This window comes from Anabrus simplex, chromosome 4 (assembly GCF_040414725.1).
Source record: "Anabrus simplex isolate iqAnaSimp1 chromosome 4, ASM4041472v1, whole genome shotgun sequence".
Lineage (NCBI taxonomy): Eukaryota > Metazoa > Arthropoda > Insecta > Orthoptera > Tettigoniidae > Anabrus > Anabrus simplex.
In genome coordinates this window covers 213,519,123-213,539,730 of record NC_090268.1, presented here as the reverse complement: position 1 = coordinate 213,539,730, position 20,608 = coordinate 213,519,123, and the positions used below count along the sequence as shown (strand labels likewise).

The 20,608-nt window shown below is 41.9% G+C and overlaps 1 protein-coding gene across 7 annotated transcripts in view; it reads left to right on the top strand.

Moving 5' to 3' along the window:
• The window catches only part of Sugb (Sugar baby), a 263,895-nt gene that overhangs the window by 58,202 nt on the left and 185,085 nt on the right, over window positions 1-20,608 (top strand). For all 7 annotated transcript variants that reach the window (XR_010859821.2, XR_010859819.2, XR_010859818.2 and 4 more), the window contains exon 5: window positions 5,875-6,062. Coding sequence is in view for 3 of the 7 variants with exons in the window: in XM_067145343.2 (XP_067001444.2) it covers window positions 5,875-6,062 (188 nt within the window). In the remaining 4 variants the exon portion in view is untranslated. The remainder of the gene's footprint in view (window positions 1-5,874; window positions 6,063-20,608) is intronic.

The window sequence follows — 20,608 nt, the reverse complement described above, 5'->3', positions numbered from 1 at the left end:
ATCTGCTGTACCGGGAATTTCCATTGCAGGCAGTGTCGCCACTGATCCCCTCGCGATTGCTAACCATCTTGCTAGTCATTTCGCGGATGTCTCCGGCTCCGGGAATTACAATCCTGATTTCCTCGCTGTGAAGCGAGAGGCAGAACGTCATCACCTTAGTTTTGCCTCTCAAGCTTCAGAGGACTACAACGTGCCCTTTACGGAGTGGGAACTCCGCAGCGCCCTAGCGCTTTGCAAGGACACGTCTCCTGGACCGGACAACATCCACAACCAGATGTTGAAGCACCTTAGTGATGATAGTCTACTCTATCTCCTTCGTGTGTTCAACCGTATCTGGATGGAGGGTGATTTTCCGTCTCAGTGGCGAGAGGGCATAGTCATTCCTGTCCTCAAGCCTGACAAAGATCCTAAGTATGCAGGAAGTTACAGGCCGATTTGTCTTACAAATTGCCTGTGTAAGCTATTTGAGAGGATGGTAAATCGCAGACTCGTGTGGTGTCTGGAGAAACAAGGACTCTTGTCCGAGTACCAATGTGGATTTCGAGCCGCTCGATCCACCACAGACCACTTGGTACGCCTGGAGAGCTCTATCCAGGATGCGTTTCTCCGCAAACAGCACCTGGTAGCTGTCTTCTTTGACTTGGAGAAGGCCTACGACACCACCTGGCGATATGGCATCCTTTCAGTCCTGCATCAATGGAGATTCCGAGGTAACTTGCCGGTATTTATTGCGAATTTTTTGTCCCTCCGTCTATTCCGTGTCCGAGTAGGGAGGACATATTCGCAATACCACGTTCAAGAAAATGGAGTCCCACAGGGATCGGTTCTTAGTGTCACTCTGTTCGCGATTGCCATAAACGGTATTGTCGCTGCTGCTGGTCCAGCTGTAATACCGTCCCTATATGTGGATGATTTTGCTCTGCACTATAGCTCGTGCAGTATGGCAGTCGCAGAGCGACAGTTACAGCAAGCTATTAGGAGGGTGGAGAAGTGGACCTTAGAACATGGCTTTCGGTTTTCTGCCGTAAAGACCTCCGTTGTCCACTTTTGTCGTCAACGTACACTTCACCCTCATCCTGAGCTTTATCTAGGTAATGTCGTTCTTCCAGTTGTTGACACCTACCGATTTCTTGGGCTCCTTTTTGACAGTAAATTATCGTGGGAGCCACACGTGCGGGAGCTAAAAGTGCAATGCACCAAGAGGCTTAACCTCTTGAAGTTTCTTAGCAGCACTAATTGGGGAGCTGACCGCGTGGTGCTCCTGCGATTCTATCGGGCACACATTTTATCTCGGTTAGACTACGGCAGTGCAGCATATGGCTCCGCAAGACCAAGCGTTCTTGCGGAGCTGAACAGTATCCACCACAGCGGGGTTAGGTTGGCGACGGGAGCTTTTCGTACTAGCCCCATCGCTAGCCTGCTCGCTGAGTCTGGTGTGCCGCCTTTACACCTGAGGCGCCAGCAAATGCTTTTTTCGTATGCTGCAAATTTGCGACAGATGCCACTTCATCCGAGCTATCCCTGCGTATTCAGCAATGGCAACCGTTTGTTGTACGTTGCTCATCCTCGTGCGACGCGGCCGGTTGGGATACGCTTGGATAGCAGTTATGAATTGTTTGACGTACCTTCGATTCCTTGCCTTGTCAGACAACCAAGTGGGGTACCTCCGTGGGTTGTACGACGACCTGAAATCATCCTGGATTTGCACACTGGCCCGAAAGGAGACACGGACCCTTCGATTTATCGGAGGATCTATCTGTCCGTTCTTGGCCGCTATCCAGGTTCGGTCGTCGTTTACACGGATGGTTCAAGGACAGATACGAAGGTGGGCTGTGCGTTCGTTGTCGACAATGATCGGTTTCTTTTTGCTCTCCCGGACACCTGTAGTGTGTACACGGCAGAGCTCTATGCTATCTGTGAGGCTCTGCGGTACGCACTCGACAATGAGCGCCGACACTTTCTCGTATGTACTGACTCCTTGAGTTCGCTTCAGGCTATTGATACCTGTTTCCCTCGACACCCTCTGGTGCAGCGGATCCAGGACCTGCTGGCCGGGTGTTCGGATGCCGGCACCAGAATTACGTTTGTGTGGCTCCCCAGCCACATGGGCATAGAGGGAAACGAGTTAGCAGATCAGGCTGCCAAGGAGGCAGTTACACTGCCCCCGTTGCCTTTCAAGGTTCCAGCAAGTGATATTCGCTCTCAGCTGAGACATCTGGTTATGTCTCATTGGGAGATGGAGTGGCAGGCCATCCCACTTCCCAATAAGCTGAGAGCGATAAAAGGAACAACGAAGGTATGGAGGACTTCCCTTCGGGCTTCGCGGAGGGAAGCCGTGGTATTATGTCGCCTTCGGATCGGCCACGGTATCTTGACGCACTCCCATCTACTGAAAGGAGAACCCCCTCCGGTGTGTACCTGCGGCGACCATCTTACCGTGGTACACATCCTTACGGAGTGCGTGGACCTGGTCGATCTGCGCCGTAGTCTTAACCTTCCGAGTACTATCTCCCTTATCTTGCGCGATGACGAGCAGTCAGCAGACCTCGTCATCCGCTTTATGAGGGATAGCGGTCTGTTTTATCGTGTGTAATGATGTCCTTTGTGCTTGTATCTTTGTGTCAATTACGCTCTTATCCTATTGACTTCATTTTAGTTTGTGTTGCATATTTTAATGTGTTCTTTTAACGTCTAATGTAAAGTATGTATATATATCTGTACTAGCAGGCAATGCCTTATTCCATTATCTCCTGTAATTTTTCTTCTTTTGTTCCACAATAAGGCATTGCGAATTAGATCCACTGATTGTTTTAATTTCATACTCATTTTTCATTGCATTCCTTTTTTTTTTTTTTAAACTCTAATCAGTGGCTACGTTTTAAATTTTAACTATCATATGTCATTTCGTCCATCTCGTTCCATTAGGGGCCGATGACCTTCGATGTTAGGCCCCTTTAAACAACAAGCATCATCATCATCATTAGTACCACTATGCGAGCAACACCATGAGTATATCCCTGTACTACACAGGACCTGATCGAGGCGAATAACAAGGCCATCGGAGTTGCTACATTTTGGAAATGCTGACCGGACACGGAATGATGATGAGTACCACTATATGAGAAACAGCACGGATCTAGCCAGCATCCGTAATTAGTAACTCTGTATGATGAACACCAGGGGTCTATGTTGATTGTGAGTAGTACCCTTATGTGAGGAGCCTCATGGGTCTGCGTTGGTTGTGCATAGTACTCTTCTGTGAGGAACACCATGGATCTGTGTTACCTGTGAGTATTGCCGTTGTGTGACATACCATGGGTCTACATTACCTGTGATTAGTACCACCATGCAAGGAACACCATGATTCTTCATTACCCGTGGTTAGTACTATTATAGGAGAAACATCATAGTTATGCTTTACCAGTGATTAGTACTGTTATGAGGGGCCAGTGACCTGGATTTTGGACCTTTTTGGACAACAAGCATCACCCAGAAAATAAGGCATTGTGAATCAGATCCACTGATTGTTTTGAATTCATGGTCATTTTTTTTTAAAATCTTCATTCATTTTAGACTAGTCAGTGGATATATTTTGAAGTTTTAGTTATCGTTTCATTTCGTTGCACCTCGTATCATTAAGGTACGATGATCTAGCTGTTAGGCCCCTTTAAACAACAAACATAATCATCATCATCAGTATCAATATACTAGACTTTGTCCTGTTTTGCACTTAGTGAAAGAGGAAACCATAGGGGCAAATTACTGTAGTGCCCGGCAGTAATGCTGGAGCTATAATGGTTTAGAAAATATTTTATAAAATTGGTAAATGTTATCAGAAACCAACAATATATGCACCATTTTGATCGAAAAGAGTTGTATCACAAGAAAAAGACATTCAAGAATTAAATTATTAGAAATAAAGAGCCTTTATAGAAAGCAAACTTTTGTTGGTTTGCAGTTTGTTTTCTTAAAACCACAAAGCAAAATTGCAAAAACAAAATGTCATAACAAAAAAAGAAATATACGAAATGTTCCTCATACAATGCTGAAATAACCCTGAAAGTTTCAAGAAAATCTTCACATAATTAGCACTCCTGGAACACTTAGTCACAATAGAGGGGGGGAAAAACCCCATTCACTTTTTTCTTGCAGCTTATTCTGATTCCACTTCCTCTTCCTGGGCTTTCTTCCTTTTGTGTCCCCTTGCTCTGAAGAAGTGTTCTAATTGATCCCAGCATGTTTCATGAATTCCTATTTTACATCTTGGACACCAATGTCTGGATCGCCCTCGCTTTTCTGATGTCGTCGCACATACAGCGCACTTCCTCAGTTGTCTGCAATGGTGTATTGTCATCTGACAGATTATCCAAACTTCCTCCAGCCTCACTGGATTTTCAGTGTCCTCAGAATCATTTTCATCAGTTTCACTTAAGTCACTACCACCCTCATCAAGAGTTTGTAAAATATCTGATTCAGTTAGCAATGTTTTTGATTTTGATACTGCCATGTTTGTTTGTTACATTCACATGACAACTGCTAGATACAACATTTGTATAGACATGAAACTCCAACAAATACTACCAAAAGTGTCAGTAGTGGTGATAAGTGTGAACTAGAGGCATTCAAGTTGATGTAGTGCGAATGTTTCACCAACAGATGTCATAACAGTCAAGAAAACACACATTTACTGAGGATCTCAAAAAGTTATTCTGGCGCTACAGGAAGGTACAGTGAGCCACTTTTAGCAGTCCTTGGCACTTCTTGGGTTAAAGATGCTAAGCCGCATATCGATAGATTTATCAGCATGTAAATGAAGTCATGCTGGACAAAATCCCAGCACTTTGATGTTGTTGAAAACTGTATGGGACATATAATTGCAAGGTTTTGGCTTTTAGTCCCGGGGACATACCCCGTTCTCAGTTCATTCGTGATTTGAAATAAAGTAAAATCTTGGATTGTGAACAGCTTGGTCTGCGAGTATTTTGCAAGATGAGCAAAAATTTTTAATGAAATCTAACTTGATAAACGAGTAAGGTTTTGCACTATGAGTAGTGCTGATCAGTCTGCTGAGTACTACATAACCACAAGTGAATGAATTGTTTTCCCTTCCACTTTCTCTCACGCTGTGGATTTTGGGTAATCTTATCCAGTGCTTGAATTCGGTAATTGAATCAGCTTGCGTCGCTCGTATATTCAACACCCTTACAGGTGTATAAGCCTATGTACTGTATTGTCCTGTATACTACAGCACTGTAATCACTTGTATGTATACAGCATTTTCTATTTTGTGTCCAAAGTGTGGCGACTGTTATTTAGTAATTTTACTATAGCAGTGAGCCCTGTGAAGAAAAAAAGTTGAAGAGGAAGGCAACAAGAAGGAGGGGACAATTATGGTGAAAGATGTTGAGTAAATAAATTTATAAACTACCTGAAAGAGTAAATGCCTAATAGTTATAAAGTAACTGAGTCGAAACTGAAAAGAGATTGCTTCAGATATTACGTAAAAGAGAAAAAGTTTCCCATCATTCGACAGGGCCAGGAATGGAATGAATGAAGCACCCATCTAGCGGCGAGGATAGGAATTCTGCCGGCTGTCAAAGTGAGTCGCACTCCTCGCTCAGCGATTATGGAACATTTTATATCAATACAGCTTTTTGGGTTGTGGAACTAATCATCTGCGTTTCTGTTATTTCTTACGTCAGAACTCGCTTTGATATACGAGTGTTTTGTATTATAAACACGTTCACAGAACAAATTATCCTCACTGTCCAAGGCTTCACAATGTCTGTGTTAAAAGGAGCTATGCTAGAGACTCATTTCTAATAATTTAGATGTAGTGTTTCAGTAGCTTTTACTGCAATTTCTTTTGTTCAGGAGATAATCCTTCCCGGTATGGCCAGCAGAGACTTTGGGGTGCTGTTGGATGGGGCATTTTCTCCGTTATTGCTGGAGTTCTGGTGGATGAATTCAGCCGAGGTCAAACCAAGAAGGACTACACATCTATTTTCTACTTGATGCTAATAATGTTGGTGCTGGACATGTTGGTCTCTTCACGTCTCAAGGTCAGTTCCAGTGGACAATGAAACATCTTATACTGTTGCCATTGTCAAGGTATACAATTGTACATAACAGTGTTGAATTACTAGAGAAACTGTATGCAAAATATATAATGAATGACATTATTATGTTAAAGATGTACCAAGAACCACCCCTGGGTTTGCACGGAAGCAATTTAAAATTTTTGGTATTAAGGCCACGGCCGCTTCCTTCCAACTCCTAGGCCTTTCCTATCCCATCGTCGCCGTAAGACCTATCTGTGTCGGTGCGACGTAAAGCCCCTATCAAAAAAAAAAAAAAAAAAAAAAAAAAAAAAAAATTTTTGGTGATAGGCCATATAAGATTTCCTTGTACACAGATAGCATTGTGTAATAGTCACTTTTCTCTCTGATGTAACTATGTAGCTCTATGGATGAAAATATACAGGAGACAGAGGAAGCATATGGGAATAAAGAGATGGAGATATTATGGTTTGGGGGAACAAACAGCAAAGAAGTAGGAGAACTACTTGACGCATTGAACAAGAAAATAGAAAAGTGTGGTAGAAAATCAGTGGAAAAAAAACAAGACCATGGTGATATTAAGAGGAGAAAGACAAGTAAAAAGTATTGTAAAAATTGGTGACCAAAGCCTTGAAATTGTTGACAGTTTCCAATACCTAGGGAGTGAATTAATGCAGAATACCAGGCTGGACATATAGATTAGCAAGAGGATGCAACAGGACAATGCATTCCACCAGAATATGAGAAACCTTGTCTGGAATAAGGAAGTACCAAGGAAATTTAAAGAGACATTGTACAAAATGCATTATGCACCCATATTGACTTATGTGGCTCTGACCTGGACTATGACAAGTAGGGAGGAGAGTGGAATTCAAGCCAGTAAACTGAAATATCTAAGAGAAACGCTAGAAAAGACAAGGAAAGACAGATTGAGAAATGAAGATGTGAGAAAGGAGGTCAGAATGGAAAAACCTAAATGAAAGAATTGATAGAACTAAACTAAAATGGTTTGGATATGCAGAGGATGGAGGAGGAAATAATACTAAAACAGTTGATGGTGATGACATTTGAGGGAAAGAGAGCGACGGAGACCTAGAACAAGGTGGATTGATTTGATAAAGAGGAGTGCAAGAAAAGAAACCTGGAATGGGACAAAATGACGGAAGAGGAAAGGTGGAAGGTGGAGAAGTGCCTTAAATGCCCCGGCCTGGGAGGAGCTGGATAAGGGGAAAGGATGACTATAACGATGACTACGTAGCTCAGTGCAGCATTTTAGCATGGCCGTCCGGTTGCCTGCCTGTAAGCCCGATTCTTTCTCCACCATTAGATATTTAACCCTTAGCAGACATTTTTTCCTACTATGGTCCTGCGCAAATAATAATAATATTAATAATAACATAACAGCACATAATTAATTATATTATTATATGTAATTATTTTCTTCAGAAAAGCTGTATGTTTACAATGAAGGCAAAATTGAGATACAAAGTCTTATGTACTTCAATACAACTGAATTTAACAATCAAGATACACACACTAAGTAATAAACATGTAGTTAAACAGACAGTTTTCCATTTTCCTATTTATTTTCTTCTCCGTATGGTGCTTCTCGAATCAAATTCCTGGATAAAGTCGAGATTTCTTAATGCAGGTGTTGCAAAAGTAAACTGTTTCTCTTCTTCTGCCCTTTTTATGCCTGTTGCTGCAAACTGCACAATTTTTAGAAATTTCCTTGAGGTTAAAATACTGTATATGGAGTGAGAGTTCCCATTCAGTCATTCTTCTTTGTTATTTGTTGATAATCATCCTCTCTTGTTGAAATTTCGGTTATGGACATTACCAACCAACACTCTTACCAGCCGGACAGAGTGGCTCTGATAGTTGAGGTGCTAGGCCTAGCCTTCTAACTCCAACTTGGCAGGTTCGATCCTAACTCAGTCTGGTAGTTTTTGAATGTGCTCAAAATACGTCTGCCTTGTGTTGGTAGATTTACTGGGACATAAAAACAACTGCAGGACTAAATTCTGGCACTTGGCGTCTCAGAAAACCGTAAAAAAAAGTCGTTAGTGGGACGTAAAACCAGTAACATTATTATTATTATTATTATTATTATTATTATTATTATTATTATTATTATTATTATTATTATTTACTCTTGTACCAGTTGTTCTCTGTACTGCTCTTGCCTCAGTGGCTTCTGCTGCTTTGCTGTGCTCTCCATGTCAAATAATAAGAAGCTGGTTACTATACAGACATCCAGCAACCAGAAGTAAAGTTTATACCACCATCTGTAAGATTTCCTCCCAAAATTACATACTGAACTACATTGGACAGAGATGTCCACTACTCCCATATGGTCAATATAATCACAAATCATTACAGGTTTCGGAATATTATCAATATCCTTCCTACTTTTAGGTTTGTATTGCTGCTGTTCTGCCATGCGCTCAACATTACGTAATCCTTTCATCTTTCCATGATAGAGCAACCATGTTATCTTCTTTCCTAAATGCCACATCATCATGCTTCTTCATCTTCTTCAAAGCCATTGACTTCATTTGAGTTGGCAATCCTTTCCTGTTGGTGTTTCGCTATTTTCGTTATGTGAAACTCTAATTTCAACAGTTTCTCTGCCAGATCACAACTGGTATAGAAACTGTTGGTGTAGATGTGGAAGCCAGCAGTACCATTCATATTCTGAAGCATCTGTTAGCATAACTGAAAAACAATTCTTGTTGTGAATGGATAATTTGGATGTGTTAGTTCATTTGTTGTGGGAGAACCATGAGCGTACAAATACTGTCTTTAATCTGCTGCTTCAAATATGCGCAGTCCCCACTTAGTGTATGTCTGGGGATTGTAACCCTAGAAAATGGTGCATCCTTAGAAGATCTCTGTACTTTCACCTGTAGAAAAATTAATTACTACATCATGGAAGGAACACAATACTCTCTAAACTTCCCTTCCAAATAGTCGTCTGCATTATGTATTTTGTCACCCCTGGTTCTAGTAACAGCAGGACTAGGATGGCACACGTGAAGCATCCCCAAATGGTTAGAAAACTGTCTGTGGAAAACACATCTTTGAAAAATGAGCATTTGTCTACGTAGTCTTCAGCCAAAGTTTCATAAGTTTTATGCAAAATAATCCTCTATTTGTAAATCTTAAAGGAACCAGATGTCTATTATTACATCTAACTTGTAAATACGTGTGTCGAGTCATAAGTCATGGCAACTATTTTTTTTCTCCCAAACAGAAGACAACACAGAAAATTTAAGATGTGCATTTGGAAACATACGGTATGTACTTGCTTATGATGCCACTAGATGGTGTATGTAAACAACAGTGTGGGTCTAAGCATGCCCCCAAGTTCAGTGTGTAAGTGAGAGCGTCACAAAATGGAAGTCAACAAGCAAGAGCAATAATCATATATTAAAATAGCAGTTCTCCACGGCAGAAATGCACGCCAGTGCCATGCAGAGCTGCGGGAAGCATTAGGTGTGCATGCCATGCCCTATAGAACAGTGGCGAGGTGTGTGGAGACGTCCAAACGGGGTAGAGTATCAACTGCCAATTTGCCTCACCCAGGCTGTCCAGTGTCCATGGACAAAGATGTACGGATAATGGTGATCCCACAGTGGAAACCTTGGGTGATTATTTCGAAGGTCTGTAACCAGTTAAGACCTGTCCTTTGGACATAGTCTTGTGTATTTGCTGACTGTAACATAATAAAACAAGGGGCCTCCGTGGCTCAGGTGGCAGCGCACCGGCCTCGCACCGCTGGGTTCCGTGGTTCAAATCCCGGTCACTCCGTGTGAGATTTGTGCTGGACAAAGCGGAGGCATCACAGGATTTTCTCTGGGTACTCCGGTTATCCCTTGTATCTTTCATTCCAGCAACACTCCCCAATTTCATTTCATCTGTCGTTCATTAATCATTGCCCCAGATGAGTGCGATAGGCTTTGGTAGCCGGCACAATTCCTGTCCTTGCCGCTAGATGGGGGCTTCATTCATTCTATTCCTGACCCAGTCGAATGACTGGAAACAGGCTGTGGATTTTCATTTTCACCGTAGTAAAACAATGTTTACCAATGGCCTGCGTTCTGTCACTTTCCTACGAGAATCTCCTGAAGTCAGAATTTATCTTCAGGCACTGTGCATAAGTACATGCCCTATATTTCCAAATGCATATCTTAGATTTTCCGTGTTATCTCTTGTTCGCGAGAAAAAAAAATAGTTGCCACGACTTATGACTCGACCCTCGTATTAATGGTTACATGTGCAATACACTGCTCTTGAGTTTCATAGGCTCAAACTGTTGTTGGCTAAAATATCCCAGCACTACTGTGATCATTCCAGGTTATTCACAAGAATGCTCATCTTCAGCCAGGTATTCTGCCTTATGTCTTCCACTTTTGCCTGTCCTGTGCCAAGTTTTTCATGTCTGAATATTTCTTTCCTTTGATATTGTCCAACAATTGATATCTTATCCTTCCTCTTCCTCGTTTGCCTTTCACCATTCCTTCTATTCCTTCTTTCAGTAAACAGTCCCATAGATGGAGAATGGTTAGAGAATGTAGAACAGTTTACATATCTGGGTAGCATTATTAATAGAAGTAATGAAATCAACCCTGAAATTAATAACAGACTAAGTAAAGGTACAACATTTTATCTTCAAGTCAGAGAGCTTGTACCGGATGACAAAGTACCCAAGAGAAAGAAATTAACATTATATGAACAGTATTTCATACCAGTTGTAACATACGGACTAGAAACGGTGGCAACTAATAAGAGACAAGATAGTAAGATCCAAGCAGTAGAAATGAAATTTTTAAGAACATCGGTTAAAGAGACAAGAAGATATAGAATTCAAAATATTAACATCAGAGATGAGCTAAATATAGAACTGTTAGTACAGAACATACAGAAAGCAAGGCTGAGATGGTTCGGACATGTAAAAAGAATGGGAAAGGAACGGGTAGCAAGAATGGAATTGGAAAGAGAAGTTAAGGGAAAGAGACCAGTTGCCACGAACCTGCTACGCAGGCGTAGCAGGGGGAGAGGTGATACTCCCACGTGGCGCGTCCCAGGTGGCGGATAGGGGGTCCTAACCGGCTTGCCGGCGGACTTGAGGGAAATAAAATACCTCTCGCGGACCAAACACATACCCCTGTGGGTGGGGGAGGCAGACGAATAATACACCCACGGTATCCCCTGCCTGTCGTGAGAGGCGACTAAAAGGGGCGACCAAGGGATGATTGCATTCGAACCATGAAACTACATGTGATTAGTACCACCACGCGGAGAACACCAAGGGTCGCTTTTACTTGTGCGTAGTACCACTATATTAGGTACGAAATAGGTTTATGATTAGTAGCACACAGGAGCACCGCGCGGTCGGCTTTTGCAGTACCTGTGATCAGTACCACTATATGAGCGGGACCATGGGATGATAGCTACCATGGTTCTGCCTTGCCTGTGATTAGTACCCACTATATGAGGAACACCACGGGATAGGGAGAGGTCCCTGTGGTTAGTACTCTCATGTGATGAACACCATAGGTTTACGTTGCCTGTAAATGGCGCCGCAAAGTGAGAAAAACATAGGTCTGTATTATACGTCGAATTTCATAACCTCTGAGTAGTACAATAATATGTGGAATACCGCAAGTCTCTGCTACTTTTGATTATTACCGCAACAGGACGACTACCATGGTTCTACATTACAAGTGATAAGTATCATTCTGAGGGGCCTTTGATCTGTATTTTGGACCCATTTAGACACCAAGCATTCTCGATTCAGGATTGTGCTTTGGAAGTGGTCCCTTGGTCTGTACTATTATTAACTATGATAGTTTTTGAGACGGATCCACTGATTGTTTTAAATTCATGTTCATTCATTCATTCATTCATTCATTCATTCATTCTTCATGGCATTTTTTATTTTGGTCAGTGGATGATTTTGAACTTTTACTTTGTCGTTTCATTTCGTACCATTAGGGGCCGATGACCTCGATGTTAGGCCCCTTTAAACAACAAGCATCATCATCAGCATCATCAGAGACCAGTTGGAAGACTGAGAAAAAGCTGGATGGATCAGATTTGTAAGGACATTAGAGAAGCTGGATTGGATGTGGCAGAAGTAACGGAGCAGGAAAAGTGGAAAGACAGAAAAGAATGGAGGAGGCTTGTTAACCACACCCGGGCAACTGGAGTGGGACATTGATGATGATTATCTCATCTCCTGTTCGCTCTCTGGTTTAAATACAAATTCTTTATTAGCCTTCTATCCCTCCAATCAACTCCATGTTTCTTTAGAATTGTCATTGGCATCAGGCATGTAAATTAACTCCTGCGGGACTAAATTTTGGCACCTTGGCATCTCTGAAAACCATAAAAAAGTAGTTAGTGGGACGTAAAGCAAATAACATTATTATTATTAGGATTGTCATCAATTTGTCCCATCTGGTAAATGTTGGTAAAGCCTAATTTCTGAATCTTCTTGATATTTAAGCACTTTGGTTTTTGTTTTACACTTAACGTTACTGGCGAGAGCAGAAATGAATGTTAAAAGTGGTCATGCTTTGCAGTGTTTTCCCCCAGAAAATTTCATCAGGCGAGCAGGGAATACTACATAAAAATTGAGTATGATAAAATTACAATTTATTCCCCTTAGGGCATTAACAGTAAGATCAGACAGTTAAATATTAGCTGCATAATTGAACTGTTTTAGAGTTTTTATTGCAAACAAAGGATAACAGAGTATTATGAACTTGTAGTGCTCTACTGGTCGTTCATAATAATGTACCACCCGGGCTTACTACTTGGTTGCTCTGGAGTGCCATACGGGTTTTTGATGTCATGTAGAATCGAGTACTCACATGCGATTCCGCGCTAATCCAGACACCGCTCGCGCACGACACTATGTGATAGTCAAGCTAAACATTTAAACTCCGATGTAATTGATGCAGTTTTGCTGACAATAATGAGGTGTCATTTAAATAATAAGTTTTACAGTATATAAATTTTAATTTGGAGCACCCAGTCACTCAAATATGTATTAATATTATGTAACTGCCACATATCTTGGTTTTTTGAGCCAGGCGCTCTGTAAAAAGAGCAGGATAGTGCGCCCATTAGAAAAGTCCCAAGGAGAACACTGCTTTGACTAAATATGCATCTTGTTTTTCATTTATTTGGTATTTTCAAGCAAGAATAGGCTATCAGCAGATCACTTTCATTGATCAGTCACTTACCCGTGATAATGATGATACCCCCTGCGGGTGGGGGACGCACATGTAGAATACACCCGCGGTATCCCCTGTCTACGTAAGAGGCGACTAAAAGGGGCGACCAAGGGCTGACTGAATTAGAACCATGAAACTAATTTTGAATCGTACCATCACGCGGGGAACACCATAGGTTGCCTGTACTTGCGAGTAGTACCACTAAATTCGGTACGAAATAGGTTTGTGATTAGTAGCAGTAAAAGCCTGGCCTGGTGGATTCCAGTACCCGTGCGTTGTACCCATGTGTGCAACACCGCGGGTCTGGGCGTAGCCTGTGAGTTGTACCACTATATGAGCAGCACCGTGGGTCTGCGTTGCCTGTGATTAGTACCCACTATGTGAGGAACACCACGGGAATACCGGCGCCCGTGTTTAGTACACCTAGGTGGGGAACCTTCTCGGTTTGCGTTGACTCTGAGTTGGGCCATTGTGTGAGACACACCATAGGTCTGCGTTACTTGTACGTATTGCAATACTTGTGAGTGGTACCATCTTTTGTGGAACACCGTGAGTCTTCGCTACTTCTGATTAATACCCCAACATGACACATACCATGGTTCTATTTTACTCGCGATATGTACCATTCTGTGGGGCCTTAGACGTGGATTTTGCACCCCCTTTAGACACCAAGCATCATTGTGCTTTATAAGTGGTTCCTTGGTCGGTAATAATGTTATTTTCGATCTGTATTGAGTCGGATCCACTGGTTTTTGTTTGTTTGTTTTGTGTTTTGTTGAGTTCCTGTCCATCCATTCATTCTTCATGCCATATTTTATTTTTATTTTGGTCAGTGGATGCCTTTGCAATTTTTGTTCTTTCATTTCGTACCATTAGGGGCCGATGACCCTTGCTGTTAGGCCCCTTAAAACAACAAGCATCATCATCATCATCGATAATGATGATACAATAATCCACTTGCACTGTGTTCTGTTCTGCATACTGGGAAAGAAGAAGTTCCTGCTTGGGTTCAGTGTACCAAAAATCTCACAGCAATAACTGTTTACAGAAGATATCAAACTTTTTAACATTATACAGTGCAGTCCCGATAATTCGTGTGCGGATAATTCGCTTTGCGGTTAATTCGTGGGTCTCGAAAAGTTATTTTTTGAAGTATTAATTCTTACACCCAGTAATGATCATGCTGAGTGAAATTATCTCAGCCTAGTTTAAAATAATTTTGATGCGATGCGTGGAAATGAAATCAATGATATTTGAGGAGACTGGACTTCGTTTCTCTACGATGTAGCAGTAGGCTTGTATGCACACTGCTGTCAGAATGCTGCAAACTCGGAAACATTCAAGCATGTTGCTGCGCGTGGCACAGCACAGATTGCCATAATCTTGGAAGCAGAGACAATGAAAGAGGAATGCATTCGGAATTTACCCTCCCTTTCCCCACAGCCCAAGCTCGCTGAACGGTAAGCCAAGTGAAGGGTAGGTGCACCGGCAGCGAGTGTATTGTAGGCCACTGTACTTGAGAAGTGTGAACGGAGTGCGGAAGTTTTTTCAAAGTTTCGAATAGTCAGTAGTAAGAGTTTCCAATATGAGCGGTCAAAAAATGAAATATAAAAGGTTAACGGTCAGTGAAAAACTGAAAATTATAGAAAGACTGGAGAAAAGTGAGGCGTCATGACAGTTAGCCTGCGAGTTTTGTGTGGGTGAAACAACAGTGAGAGACATGAACAAGCAAAAGGAAACCCTCATCAAATTTTCTGCTAATTGTGATCATTCATCGTCCCGGAAATCAATGAGAACATAGGACTATGCAAATCTAGACAAAGCCATGATACGGTGATTTAATTAAAAACGAGCAGAAGGTATTCCTGTCAGACCAAAAACCAGATGTATGGCATTTCAGGCATTTGCTCTATTAACCAGCATTTCGTCTTAGGTCTGACACTAGACTCGTCAGAGTGGGATGTGTCAGACCCTACCCACTGATGATGCTGGGGTGTATGCAGGTGAACTGAAACGCCATACATCTGGTTTTTGGTCTGATTTTTGATATGCTCTATTGGTGGAGGGATGTCTGGTTTCCTCCATGGGAATTTATAATTTCCATTAGGTATTCCTGTGTCCAGCCCAAAGTGTGCTGAGCAAGCAAAACATTTTCACGATGCTCTTGGCTTAGAAGGCAATTTTAAAGCATCTTCTGGCTGGCTTACGCGGTTTAAGAAACGCTACAGAATACGAGACATTGCTATTCACGGAGAGTGTCTCAGCGCAGACATGGGTGCTGCTGAAACGTTCGCACAGGAATTTCAGTCATTCATTGAAAACGAGCAGCTTGACCTGAGACAACTTTACCAATGCAGACGAAACAGGGTTGTATTGGAAATGTTTACCGTCCCGAGCATTAGGGATGCAACAGAACAGCAAGCCCCAGGCCGCAAAAATCCAAGGCAAGAATAACCATTATGGAGTGTGCTAACGCAAGTGGTGATCGTAAATTAAAATTATTAGCAATAGGAAAATCCAGAAAACCCCGTTGTTTTAAATGAGTTGCAGTACTACCATCAAAAGGCAGCGTGGATGGACACACAGATATTTAAGGAGTGGTTTTACAATCATTTTGTGAAACAAGTGACGGCCTACCTACTTAAGTAGTCACTGCCAATCAAAGCAGTGCTCTTGATTGACAATGCGCCTTCGCATCCACACTAAATCATAAAACAGAGAGTGGCCACAACAATTGTAAGGAGACACAGCACATTTTGACAGCTCTACTTGAATAATACCAACATAAATGGTCCATTATTGGACATTGTAAATTTTCCAGCTAACTCATTCCTGGTTGCCAGCATTTTGCCCTCGTGTGCTAGGTTGGGCTCATCAGTTGGTACCTAGCACACCTACCAAGACGCTGGCTAGTGCATACCGTGGAGGCCACTGCGTAGGCTACTTGAAGCCACCGGCAGTGCCAATGCACAATGAGAGACTGTCTCTTTACCAAAAATTGATACCTGCTTGGCTATCAGATGATATAGATGTTGATTCCCATAGGGAATCTGAAATATTTGTCCCGAATGAGTAAATTTAACATACCAATATAAATGGTCCATTCCACGAACCTGCTACGCTGGCGTGGCAGAGGGAGAGGTGATACTCCTAGGTGGGGGATAGGGGGGTCCTAACCGGCTTGCCGGCGGACTTGAGGGAAATAAAATACCTCTCGCGGACCAAACACACACCCCCTGTGGGTGGGGGAGGCAGACGAATAATACACCCACGGTATCCCCTGCCTGTCGTGAGAGCCGACTAAAAGGGGCGACCAAGGGATGATTGTATTCGAACCATGCAACTACATGTGATTAGTACCACCACGCGGAGAACACCAAGGGTCACTTTTACTTGTGCGTAGTACCACTATATTAAGTACGAAATAGGTTTGTGATTAGTAGCACACAGGAGCACCGCGCGGTCGGCTTTTGCAGTACCTGTGATTAGTACCACCATATGAGCGGGACCATGGGATGATAGCTACCATGGACCTGCCTTACCTGTGATTAGTAACCACTCTGTGAGGAACACTACGGGATAGGGAGAGGTCCCTGTGGTTAGTACTCTTATGTGATGAACATCATAGGTTTGCGTTGCCTGTGAATGGCGCCGCAGAGTGAGAACAACATAGGTCTGTATTAATGTCGAATTTCATAAGCTTTGAGTAGTACAATAATGTGTGGAATACCGCAAGTCTCTGCTACCATTGATTAGTACCGCAACAGGACAGATACCATGGTTCTACATTACTAGCGATCAGTATCATTCTGAGGGGCCTTTGACTTGTATTTTGGACACATTTAGACACCAAGCATCCCCGATTTGCTTTTGGAAGTGGTCCCTTGGTCAGTAATACTATTAACTATGATAGTTTTTTGAGTCGGATCCACTGATTGTTTTAAATTCATGTTCATTCATTCATTCATTCATTCATTCATTCATTCATTCATTCATTCATTCATTCATTCGTTCATTCATTCATTCATTCTTCATGACATTTTTTATTTTGGTCAGTGGATAATTTTGAACTTTTACTTTGTCGTTTCATTTCGTACCATTAGGGGCCGATGACCTCGATGTTAGGCCCCTTTAAACAACAAGCATCATCATCAACTAACCGGCTTGCCGGCGGACTTGAGGGAAATAAAATACCTCTCGCGGACCAAACACACTACCCCTTGCGGGTGGGGGACGCACGTGTAGAATACACCCGCGGTATCCCCTGCCTGTCGTGAGGGGCGACCAAGGGATGGTTGTATTAGAACCATGAAACTACTTTTTATTAGTACCATCACGCGGGGAACACCATGGGTCGCTTTTACTTGTGAGTAGTACCATTCTGTTAGGTACTCAATAGTTTTGTGATTCGTAGCAGTCAAGCGGGGTTCACTGTAGGTTTCCAGTACCCGTGCATTGTACCCATGTGAGCAACACCACGGGTCTGGGCGTAGCCTGCGAGTTGTACCACTATATGAGCGACACCGTGGGTCTGCGTTGCCTATGATTGGTAGCCACTATGTGAGGAACACCACGGGAATGCCGGCGCCCGTGATTAGTACACTCAGATGAGGAGCCTCATCGGTTTGCGTCGGCTGTGAGTGGCGCCATTGTGTGAGAAATGTCATAGGTCTGCGTTACCTGTACGAGGTACAATACTTGTGAGTAGTACCATAATGTTTGGAACACCATGAGTTTACGCTACCTTTGATTAGTACCGCAACTTGAGAAATACCATGGTTCTCCTTTACTAGCGATAAGTGCCATTATGCGGGATCGTTGACATAGATATTGGCCCGTTTGGACAAGCATCATCGATTCAGGATTGGACTTTGGAAGCAGTTCCTTGGTTAGTAATATTGTTTCTGTGAATGTGAGGCATTGTGCATCTTATCCACTGATTGTTTTAAATTCATATTCATTAGTTCATTCCTCATCATCACGTTTTGAATTCTGGTCAGTGGATGATTTTTTTAAGTTTTTTACAATTGTCATCACATTTCGTCTCATTTCATACCAAGGGGCAGATGACCTTCAATGTTAGGCCCCTTAAAACAACAAGCATCATCATCATCATCATCATCATCATCAAATGGTCTATTATTGGACATTATAAATTTTCCAGCTAACTCATTCCTGGTTGCCAGCGTTTCGCCCTCATGTGCTAGTTTCTGAACTGAAAGAAGTTTTCACAGGAAAATGACGAAGTTTCCCCTATAAAATTGAATATAAAGTATCAAGATTTTGAACCCGCGTTCTAGTAATTGTTTGATGCCGGTTTCGCAATGTAACTTGCCTGCCTCTCATCCGGAGGGCCCGGTTTCGATTCCTGGCCAGGTCGGGCAGTTTCACCCAGATATAAGGGCTGATTCCAGGTCCACTCAGCCTACGTGATCACCTTTAATTGAGGAGCTATCTAATGGTGATATGGTGACCCTGGACTAGAGAGCCAGAAATAACATTATTTAATGTTAAGAATTTCATTATGGTCTGTATTGAATCAAAATTTACAATGCTAATTAAGGATAAAGGGTTTCCACCTGTTCAATACATTGACATAGTGACTTAATTAAAATATCACATTTTTATTATTATCATTATGGTACCGGTTTCAGCATCACGCATGCCATCATCAGCCAATGAAAATTTGCAAGGTATTATAGGTAATTACTGGGGCAAGGCATTTAAAGACCAAAAAATAGCAAGAAAATGCAAAATAAAAAAATGCATTTATGACCTAAAAATGGTTAAAAAATGACACAAAATTTGAAAAAAATTGACCAATAAATTAATCGTAAGTCACTTATTTATTAATCCTTTAAGAAACAATTAGCTGATTTGAGAGAGAATTTTAATGGATGACAATGCATTAAGTTAAAATTATTTTTGTTACTAACAAAGTAAATACCACTTTGCACCCCTGGTGAAAAAAAATGAAATATTTTAGAACTGGCATATTCTTCAAATACTCTCCTAGCAAATAGGTGTCATTTAATTAACAAAGAATATTTAAGAAAACAAACTTCAGTGACTGTTTACAATAAATTCAAATTGAAATGCACAATAAAAATTTTGCGTAGGTTCTCAAATGGAAACGATTGCCTATTGTCTGCAAGTAACAATTTGTACATGGAAAAGCTTCTCTCTACCTCAACTGAAACAATTGGTGCATACTGAAAACAAGCAATATCTCCCAGATTCAATTCACAGTCGGAAGAGAAAAATTTTCACCCGACAATGCTTTGCCAAAAGAACACAAAGTTTTATACCCACTATTCTTTTGCAACACCTTATTCAATTTCATGGATACAACTTCACCCACTTTACCACACACATGATTCAGATCATTCACAACTTTATACACAATTTGCAGCTGCTCCACTAGTGGCACTTGGGATTTTTTTATAGCACTTATTGCATTAGGAAGGGATCCGAAATTTGTTTTTATGTAGAAAAGTTTACCTGCAATTTCTTTGTCAGCCAAGAGCTCCTGGGCTGTTTTTATTGATCCATCCTCAGTTTTGTCGAAGGAATCGACCACTTTCTTTACAACTTCAAAGTTCTCGCAGTAATAACAAGCCTCAATCTACGTTCCCCATCTAGTCAAAACAGGTGAAAAGGGCAAGGGAATATTAAGAGCTTCTGTTTTGAATGCTAGAACTCTAGATGGGGCTTTTAAAAACACTTTCTTCATGCACCCAATTAACTTGTCGACTTCAGGAAATTATGTCGTACCTCTTCCGCGGTCCGATGTAACGCATAGGCTAGGCATGTGACATGCACCATTTTCGAGAAGAGCGCTTGCAACGAATTTGCAGCCTTTACCATGTAGGGTGCTGCATCTGTTATTAAAAGCAGCACATTGTCATTCCGAATGTCATCGGGCCACAATACCCTCAAAGACTGGTCAAACAGTTTGCTAATTGTTGACCAGTTAGCTTTGTCCAATTGCTCACAATGTGGTAGAAATGGTTTTCCAGCATTCCCTGCTTCCAGGAAGCCTACAATAACGTTGGCTATATATCGTCCCATACTGTATGTTGTTTCATCTATGCATACCCATATGTTTCCGTCTCCTACCCTTATCCTTATTTCTTGTAACGTTTTGTCATAGCATCTTCCAACGTAGGTTCTTCTTAATGTTCTGGGATCTGGTACAGATTTTCCAGTCTCCTCTTCTAAGAATGTACGCAGCTTTGGATGGTTCAATTTGTTCAGTGGAATATCGGCGCATAAAAATGCTGTACACAGTTTCTCACAAAA